Source organism: Chrysochloris asiatica, unplaced genomic scaffold (assembly GCF_000296735.1).
Source record: "Chrysochloris asiatica unplaced genomic scaffold, ChrAsi1.0 scaffold00330, whole genome shotgun sequence".
In the NCBI taxonomy this organism is placed as follows: domain Eukaryota; kingdom Metazoa; phylum Chordata; class Mammalia; order Afrosoricida; family Chrysochloridae; genus Chrysochloris; species Chrysochloris asiatica.
In genome coordinates this window covers 2,054,117-2,064,718 of record NW_006408848.1, presented here as the reverse complement: position 1 = coordinate 2,064,718, position 10,602 = coordinate 2,054,117, and the positions used below count along the sequence as shown (strand labels likewise).

At 38.0% G+C, this 10,602-nt stretch overlaps 1 protein-coding gene across 1 annotated transcript in view; it reads left to right on the top strand.

Moving 5' to 3' along the window:
- REEP5 (receptor accessory protein 5) overlaps positions 1-5,126 on the top strand; it is a 96,282-nt gene extending 91,156 nt beyond the window's left edge. Inside the window, exon 5 of the mRNA XM_006875514.1 lies at positions 4,937-5,126. Within this exon, the coding sequence (XP_006875576.1) occupies positions 4,937-4,986 (50 nt within the window). The 3' untranslated portion in view covers positions 4,987-5,126. The remainder of the gene's footprint in view (positions 1-4,936) is intronic.
- Positions 5,127-10,602: the final 5,476 nt, after the last annotated feature.

Genomic DNA, 10,602 nt, shown 5'->3' with positions numbered 1-10,602 from the left:
CTATGGCCTGTCGGACAGAATCCACGTTGTATGTAATCTGGAATTCTGGAACATGTTTGAGAATCTCTTGGGCCAGCTCCTTGGGAGTGAAACTCATGGCATTGATGTTGTAGGTCCTTATGGACAGAGACTTTGCTGGGGCCTCCATGACTTCCAGGGTGGCTCTGAGACAGTCATCAATATACATCATTGGGAGCCTTGTGTTGGGAGTCAGGTTGCACTCATATTTGCCATTCTTTGTAGCACCATGAAAAATGTGGACTGCATAGTCAGTTGTTCCTCCTCCAAGTTGGGAGTCCGGTGAAATAATTCCAGGATATCGCAGGCATCGAAAATCTAATCCATAGATAGTCCTGGGTCTCTGAATACAGATATCAGGGGTTGGGTTCCGGGGAGAAGTAGGTCCAAAGGCTCCAATCGTGCTAGGCACAGTCGCAAATTGTGTTCTGTTGCAACATCCAGAATGTTATGCAGTCCAGTTATATTTACAGATCTCGCCAAAGATACGTTTGCTTCTCCGACTGCACTGAGCAAAGCACTATAATGAAACAACCAGGTGATGCGGTTGTTTACCACTATCTCTCGAAGATTCTTGTAATCCAAAATATCGGAATAAATGAATGGACCACTATGGAAGATGTGGTCGGGTGGTTTCCTTATGTCAGACAAGATCACATTGTCCTTTCCAAATCGCTTCCTCAAAAAGTTAGCAAGCCCCACTCCAAGCTGGCCAAGACCCCCTGTAATTAGCACACGTGGATGGTCTGTCTCAGAGCGTGAGACAGAGTGAAAGTTGGCATTTGCTGTGACTTGCCGAGGGGAGAAGCCCAGAAACCTGATGGACACCACAGATGTCTGGCAGCCACTCGCTGGACTCAGTAGCATCCGGCCAGCTACCTGACTCAGCATCCCAGTAGCTGGCATTTTCTTTGAAATTCTCTTCCCACGAAGTCGCTCAGAGATGCTGCCAATGCTGCGCTGGAGTCTTGGCGCCACACGTGGCTAGCAGCCCAAGCACCAGGAACAGAAAAGTCCTATATTTTTATACTAATAATTCAGTTAGTTTAGTCATTGATCCATTTTGAGTTAATTTTTCTGTGTGGTGTGGGGTAGGGATCTAACTTCATTCTTTTGCACGTAGAAATCCAGTTGTCCCAGCACCACCTATTGAAAAGACCATTTTCTCCATGATGAATGGATTTGGCACCCTTGTAAAATAAATAAATAGATAGATAGATAGATAGATAGATAGATAGATAGATAGATAGATAGCCATAGATATGTGGGTTTATTCTTAGATTCTCAGTTTTATTTCTTACGCCTCTATTTCTGTCCTTAATACTAGATGCACCATTTTGATTAATGTAGCTTTGTGCTAAAATCACAAGATTCTTTTGGCTATTTCGTACCTTCTACAATTCTGTATGAATTTGAGAATTGGCTTTTCCATTTTGTCAAAAAAAATTTGATGGAATTTTGATAGGGATTGTTTTGAGTCAGGATCATTTTGTATATTATTGTCATCTTAATATTGTCTTCTAATATATGGACACGGCTATCTTTCTATTTACGTCTGTAATTTCTTTCTATAATGTTTTATAGTTCCCACTTTTTCACCTCCTGGGTTATATTTATTCCTAAGTATTTTATTTCTATAGATATTATTGTAAATAGAATTGCTTTCTTAATTTACTTTAATGCATTATTTATTGCTGGTTTATAGAAAGTCAGTTGACTTTTGTATATTGACTTTGTATACTACAAATATACAGGATTTGGTTATTAGCTTATATAGGATCATATCATCAGCAGATATACCTTTTCTTCTTTTCCATTTTGGATGCCTTCAATTACTTTCCCTAATTACTCTGGCTTGATCATCAGTACAATGTCAAATAGCAGTGGTGAAAGGGGGCATCTCAGTCTTTTTCCTTAGAATGGAAAACTTTCGGTCTTTCACCATTGAATATATTAGTTAGCTGTGATTTTTTTCATACATGCCCTTTATCATGTGGAGGAAGTGCCTTTCTATTCTTAGTTTCTAGAGTGTTTTTATCATGAAAGGGTGTTGGATTTTGTCAAATGCCAGTTCTGCGTCAAATGAGGATCATGTAGTTCTTTTCCCAATTCTGTTAATGTGGTGTCTTACATTGATTGATTTTGTTATGCTGAACTCCTCTTGCATTCCTGAGATAAGTCCCACTTGGGGTAAGTCCACTTCTACATTCATAAGAGATACTGGTCTTACTTTTTATTTCTTGTGGTGTTTTATCTTGCTTTGGTATCATGGTGATGTTGGCCTGACAGAAAAAGTTAGGAAGAGTTCCTTTCTTTTCTGTTTTTTTGAAGAGTTTGAGAAGGATTGGTATTTGTCTGCAATTCTTAGTCTGTTCTTTTAGATACCAATACTGTCTATGTTACTTTTACATGATACATTCCCAAACTGTAGTGTGTGATTTGAATATCGGAGAAATTTACATGCGGACACATTTTAGATGTTTCTTAAAGCATCTGGATTCACTAGGAAGTAAAATTTAACAAAGGGCTGTATAAGAGAACGGGTTGTTATTTCTTTGTTGTGGTTAACTTTGTTCAGTAATTTTAATTGAGTGAAATGAGAGCAGCTGTCAGGCAGTTGGTAGACAAGGATAGACTTCTTGGCTCACACCATTGAGGCTCTGGGCTCCATCAGAAACAGCTACAGTTTGTGGACTCTCCAGGGAGGCCCTGGTAGCTTCTCCAAGCCCACATATCAAAAGCCATACTGGTTCTTACAGCACATTCTAGCCACTGGTAATTAGGAAAGGGGAGGCTTAGTTGCCTAGCCACCCAAACCACTACCATTGAGTCGGTTCTGAATTATAGAGACCCTGTGTAGGATTTCTGAGATTAAAGTTTTATGGGAGCAGACTGCTTCATCGTTCTCCTACGGAGCAGCTGGTGGGTTTGAACCTCTGATCTTGAGGTTAGCAGCTCAGTGCTTATTCAATAGTGCCACTAGAGCTCTTTTAGTTGCCTACAGATGTAAAAATTTTCTTAATGAAAATAGTATTGTTTCATATGACCACCAATTTGAACACTTGCAGCAAACTTTGACTTTCCATCACAGGAAATGGTGCCATAATGAGATAGTAATATGAGGGGGCTTCAAAAAATTTTGTGGAAACATGGAATCAACAGATAATGGAATTTTTTCACAAACTTTTTGAAGGTCTCTCATATTCATATACACATACCGTCATTTCTGGGATTGCAGTTATTGGAAAAGGGAGTCCCAGGAATGGAGACTTTCACTTACTCTTTTTTTTAATCATGGGACTGACTGATGATCTAATTGCTATCAGAGTGTTATGTAATGAAATTTTATAGGCAAGCACCCAGATGTAAACAAAAAGTTCTTGGTTTTATAGAAGAACATTGTATATCTAAGGAATTTCTGCTTTTTTTTTTTTTTTTAATTTAAGCGAAGATTTACATGGTGAGTTATACTCCCACTTAACAATTTTTATACAAATTGTTCAATAACATTGACCATGATTTTCATCATGTGTCAGCCTTTTCATTATTTCCATTCTGTTCGTTCTGTTTCCATTGATCTAACTTCTCTTCCCCTCCTTGCCGTCTCATCTTTACTTTTGGGTAAATGTTAAAGTTGTTTAAGGAGCATATTACTCATAGGTGATATTGTTTACTTTATATCCAATCTATTGTTTGGCCCAAAGTTGACCTCTGGGAGTAATGTCAGTTCTCATCTATACGGGTATCTATAAGGGCAGTAGTCTTGGGGGTTCTTCTGATCTCTTTCAGTCTAGTAAACTTGAATTTTTTTATGAATGTTGTTCTACATTCCCCTCTCCCCATTCCAGCTGGGACCTTCTGTTGTGTCCCTGGCCAGAAGAATAGTTGGCAGCAGTAGCAGTACCTTGTAATTCTAATAGTTTCAGGTTAAAAGATACCATGGTTCATGTGGACTGTTAAGTATTCTGGATTAATTTCTTCTTTGACTCTTTGGCTTACTTCATTCTTTTAAACTCCAGGTGAGTAGAGGCCAATAGTTAGATAACTGTTTGCAGCCTTTTAAGACCCCAGGTGCTACTCACCAAACTAGGGTGTAGAATGTTAATTTTATTAACTATATTATATCAGTTAACTAAATTATCCCATGAGACTATGGCCCTAAGCCCTTCAACCCAATAACCCAAGTCAACAGACTATTTGGATATACCTGAGAAGTCGCTATAACTGTGCCCCCCCCCCCATGTGCTTTATTATATCTATGGAAATATATGCAGCACACACAAATGTGTATTTACGTATGCCTGTGGGCTCCTGGTGTGGCACTGTATTATCAGTGCTGGGCTGCGAACCACAAGGCTGGCAGTTCAAACCCACTAGCCATCTGTTTGTCAAAAACCCTATACAGAGTTGCTATGAGTTAGAAACAACTCGATGGCACCTAACAACAACAACATACCTACACATACACTTTCCTACAGACATGTATGTATGCACTTTTTTTTTCTTTTTTTTACGTATGCACTTTTATCTTTGTAACCACAAACATACTTTTGGTATTTCTTGCATTACTGTTTTGCAAAATTGAATATATTATAGGGTTTACTGAAGTAGTCCCTTTTTCTTGTTCTCTGTTTTGATGCTTAAAGTAGGACAATGGGTGGATAGGTTAGATGACACAGTCACTATAAGGGGTTTAAGCTATATGGCCATAAGAATTTCTCTGTTCAAGTATATCAAGGATTTGTGCACTGAGGGAGGTACCTTGACCACTTCCTGGAGATCTCTTAACCCTGACCACAAACCTCACTGTGCTTTCATCTGCACATGAGTCATCCAAGTTTTGTTATCTAGTAGCTTCATTATGTAAAGAATCTGTGCTGCAAAGAGGTTTGATATGATTTTCTTTCCCTTCTAACAGCCAAGAAAGCCACCGTGAATTTACTGGGCGAAGAAAAGAAGAGTACCTAAACCAGTGACCATATGAAACCTTTCTGCCCTATCCACACCTTCCTGTTAGAGCTTGATGTTGTATTAGGGACTGTGGTATAATCATTTTAATAATGTTACCTTGAAAACATTTTGATATATTAAAAAAAGGAATGTGTTGTGAGTTTTTTGCTTATTTTTACTGTCTGTATTCATAGGCAACATTTTAATTTAAATTTAATGCAGTAGGCAGTGTCCAAATTTTTAGAAAATGTATTTTGTCTCTATGTAAGGAAAGATAATGTTATTGTCCTGCAGGAAATATAAACTTATGTATCTCACAGACTCTGCTTCACTGGGCTATCTGCATGTTCTCTGTACTTACATTTAAGATACTTTTATGGTTCTTCATGTAATGTATAATTTTATTATATCACTTAAATGTTTTAAAATGTACTTGTGAATATATGTGTATGTGTGTATATATACGTACATATATATACAGATAGGTAACTGTAACATTCATAACAGGAGTTACATATGTCATCTATGTAACAGGAGAGGCAGGAGGTTACATATGTCATCTATAACTTGTGTATACTAAGACCACCTGCCAGAACCTGAAAGTTCCATTGTGCTGGCGTGATATTCTAAACAGTTCAGATAATTATTTCAAATGAACAGAGTTAAGTGGGAAATAAGGTTGAATGGTGGTTGGCCTGCTTGCTTTCCTAACATTGGCGCAGCCAGATATCAGGATAGCTTTATAAAGCAGTTGGTCTTGAATAGGGAAATTTATACATATATTAGTGATCTATAGCTACTAATTTTGTATAGAACTAGTACTATATTGTCTTATAGACTTTAAACAGATCTGCTTATGAGCTTTAGATTTGTCTGTTTATAAAATGTTAAAGTAGAAACCATCCTTGATTTTATCTTCAAATCTGAGTGACATGTTGGTTTAGTCTTGTTTTTTTACCCCCAATCTTACCCTTTAAAAAAAAATTTTTTTTTTTTAATTTTAACCAGTTTAAGGAATATCCAAAGACTTGGCCAGGTTGTGATAAAATATGTTCTTGTTTAAATCATTAGCATCAGCATGCTAATGATGACACCTGGCTCTAAGAGCACTTCTGGGAGAATGAAAGGATGTATGATAGAACCTACAATCTAGTTGGCAGTGGTCATGTCATCCTGCCTTCATATAGCTCCTTTCTCAGGGGCCTTCACGGAATTTAAGGTCAAACACAGCAGCTGCCCTAGCTTTACAGATGACAATACTTAGGAGTCCGTATCAATGCCTTCATCTTTATTCTGTTTTGATAAGTTACATGTAAGTATAGAATGACAGAAGGAGCTGTGGTAGTGTAGTGGTTATAAGTCGGACTGTCAGGGTCAGTAGTTTGAAACTACAAGCCATTCCTCAAGAGAAAGATGAGGCTTTCTGTTCCCATAAGGATTTATTTATAGCTTCCGAAAGGGTTGCTATGAGTCAGAACTGACTCCACAGCACATAACAACCACCACCATATAACTACACAACAAATGCTAAAGTTGATGCCTCCAGCCAAATAACTTATATGTGTCTTGACAGCCTGTTTGGACTTGAAAAGCTAAACTTTACGTCTAATAGTAGATTTTGAGTTAAGATTAAAAGAAGAATATAACAAAATAAACAGCATAAATATTCAGTCAGTTCAATGTTTTTATAAAGCAAATAAAAACTATTTGTTCTCCTTTAGGTAACAATAAGATAAGATTATAATGATGGCTCATGATGTAAAGAATATTGAGGGTATCAAAAATAGGGAATAATATCCCCCAAATTTTATGATAATATGGACCATGGTATTATCCGCCCCGCCCCCCCAGGAAAAATAATGTTAATCAAAGATGTTTTAAATTTATCTTTAAAAAAAAAACAAGAAAAAAGGTTAGAAAGCAAGCAATGGCTGCTATTGCTGTTGTTAAGTGCCCTTGAATTGGTTCCGACTCATAATGACCGTTTCCAAGGAGTAGTTGGTGAGTTTAAACTGCCAACCTTGCAGTTCAAACTGACCTAGTGGTCAAAATGCTTATCCTACAGCTCCACGTGGAAGAAAAATCAAGCTATATATATATGTATGTATGTATGTATTTACATTTCTTTTCCATGAATAAGAACTGTGTTTCTCTTGGTGATGAGAAATGAAGAATGGAATCAACTAGACAGCAGCAAGCATACAGAGTAAGTAATCAGATTACTGTGTAACTTCAAGAAACAATATATAATCAGACAAGACAGAAAGGCATAATAATAGTTGCTATTGCTCATACATAGTGCTTATAGGCTAATATCAGTTTAAAAACTAGTAATGACTTATATTTTGAACATAAACTGTTTTGTCCTTAGTAACATAGTTTTCACCTGTAGTGCATGTTACAAGAAATTTAAGTCACAGTTTTCAGCAATTGACATGTACAAATTAATGACAAAAGTTGTGAGTTGAAACTTGTCTCAGTTTAGAATTCCCAAAGTTTCCAGGGCTATAATTGAAAATTAATTGTTTGCTTGTGCATAGCTAGAAGACAAACATTTGTATGTGAATGGTATTTTGGGAGTATGTGAAACTATACAATTCCTGCTTGACATTTTAAATTCCTCAAAACAAGGAATTCCTATCACAATTCTTTCCATACTTGAAAGCTTCAGTCATTCAGATCAACAAAGTTACTGCCACTCTGGGGAAAGTCTTCTAATCACAGCCTGAAGAAAATGAGCATATAACCTTTACATAAATTACCACCAATCGATACTATAATGAATGGAAATGGATGTAAATAAAATTCAATTATGTCATTTAACTGTTACTCCATTTTATTTTGTGAGATCTTTTTTTTCTAACCCTGAATTTTTAAAAGTAAAATCTTTGGTAACTACAGAGGAATAAACATTAAACTCTGTTGTTCATTGACTCCATTTCTTAATGGCTTGTTATTTTCTACCTGGTTGTTACTGCCTAGCAGAGGAAAAGTCTGTCCCTAAAAGAGTCCCAAACAAAAAACAAAGAAAACCTGTTATTCCATTGGACTGCAAACCACAAGGTCCACGATTCTAGCCTGCCAGTCTCTCTGTGGAAAATTTAAGACTCTGAAATGCTGTACATAGTTGTTATGAGTCAGAATCAACTCGACAGCACTTAACAACAACAAATAATCACCACTAGATTTACAGAAAATATAACCCTGCTTTCTACCTGCAAACTGCATTGCATGCAAAGAATTTTCATATGACTTCTTGTTAGGTGCCATCGAGTCAATAGTGACCTTATGCACAGCAGAGCGAAACACTGCCCGATCCTGGGCCAACCTCACTACTGTTGCCACGCTTTAGTCCATCGATGCTGCCACTTGGCCAATCCATCTCATTGGGGGTCTTCCTCTTTTTCTCTGACCCTCCACCTTACCAAACATGATACCCTTCTCTATTGATACAGCAACACATGCATGTACCCTGGACTACCAGAACAAACAAATCTATCTTTTAAGAAGTAACAGCTAGAATGATCCTTAGAAGTGCTGTACAGTATGAAATCTGAAGGCTTTTTGCCTGTGAATGACTCCAGCCAGGCAGAGCTTAATTCTATCTTGTGTCTAGGTTTAAGTGTTCAGACAGTTTTTCTTGGGTACCACATGCACCTCTGATAGACAAATAGCAAGAATTAGAAGGAGAGCATATTTAAAAGTGGGTTTGAGGCCATTTCCTCCAGCTTCCCCAGTGAGATCTTTCCTTAATGGTCACCTGGCAGTGATTCATACCCCAAAGCCTCTGCATTGGCTCCTTCCGTGTATGTGAAGCACTGCTCATCAGGCATGGTTGTGGGAAGAGACTCCTTTATACTCTGTGCCCTACTAAAGGTCTTCACATGAAGGTAGAACTCTGGAAACTCATCTTGGCAGTATATCCATGATTTCCCTCACCTGGGTGATGTTGGTCTTAGTCTTGTGTTTACTCCTGTTTAAGACTTAATAAAGAATATAGTATTCATATAACTGAAATAGGGTATCCTTCCCCGCACCCCCTTACAACAAATAGTGTAGTCAGCAAGATTTCAAAGTCTCATGCTTAGCGGGATAACCGGGGGACCATAGTCTGGTAGGTACCAAAAAGCAGGGTATCTAAGCCCCACCATGGTCCACAGACTCCTGGGGAAATCTGCAAGGTAAGCATGCTGGAATTTCAAACCTTTGTTCTGAGGCTTCTAGTGACTTCTTATTAAGTCTTTTGTGTGTGTGTGAATTGACAGAAAATTTACAGGGCAGATCCTCAGTTCTACAGTCAACAAATCATATACTTTGTGTCATTTCAATGATTCTAATCCCCTCCATGTACCATCAGTATTTCTCTCTATTCATTCTAGCTTTTTTTTTTTTTTTTTAAACACTCAGGCATATATAATAATTTAAACCACCAAAGGGCACATTCTGAAAGTCTGCCTCCTGGCCCCCAGCCATCAGTCCCACTCTTTCCATGAATCTAGAGCCTTCAGCTGCTCTCTCTCTCCATGTCCCCATCTCTGCCTCCATCTCAGGTGTCGCTGCTTCTCTGGATAAAATCCGGCATTCTATTTGAGCTCTTCTTCCTTGATGGCCCTAGGGTCCTTTGTTTCTGGACTGTAAAGTAACTACTCCCCCATTTTTGTTACAAAACTTCTACCTTTACAATTGTGACAGTTGTAATTAGTCATGATAACAATTATTGTTGAATCACAAGAATCTTATCCCCATCTCTTTTTACCAGACCCATCTAGACAAGATGAAAACTATTCAGTGGGGATTCTAACTTCGCCCACACACTCTTAAACTAAACTCCTTCTTGAAACCTTGTCAGCCAGTCACTTCATACCTTTATCTCCCCCTCATTTAGGTAGCCAATGTCTACATTGCTTGTTCTTAAGCCTTAAGTTTTATTTATGTGTTTCTCTCCATATGAAACTCTGTTTATAAATTCCATCTGCTGCCTAGTGGACAATTTTGGTTAGAATTCTGACTTTGGGACAATATATTGGGATTTTGAGGGAAGGAATTATTGTCTTAGCTTGGAGTCATTTGTGCAAATTTTGATGGTGGAGCCATGAGAATCTTGAGTAGCTTGCTGAGAAACCCAGTGTTTTGCATCAATTTTGGTAAATTTTGCAGTCTCATTCTGCTGCATGTTTGTGACAGAATCACCAAAAGTCTTGCAAGAAAAATTGACAGGCGGCATGGACAGCAATTTCTGGCCTGTTTTGGAAACACATGTTTGTTCAGAGAATTCTTGATAACTTTAGGATGGGTTGAGCCCAGGTGTGGTGGTGGCAGGATGATGCACTGAACCACAAGGTCAGCAGTTCAAACCCACCAGCCAGTCCTCAGAAACCCTGTACAGGGTGGCTATGAGTCAGAACTGACTTGATGGCACTTAACAACTACAACCACTTAAGTAAAAACAGTTTGAAAATTATGTAACTACTTTTGTATATGTGTACATGTGCTGCTTTGTTTTATGTCTCACTGTTTTGAGAATGTTATGCTGTTGCAATGTAGAATAAGGGGAAACAAAGTGGTGGTGTGCCATCGAGTGGATTCCGACTCATAGTGACCCTGTACAGGGTTTCCAAGGCTGTAAATCTTTAC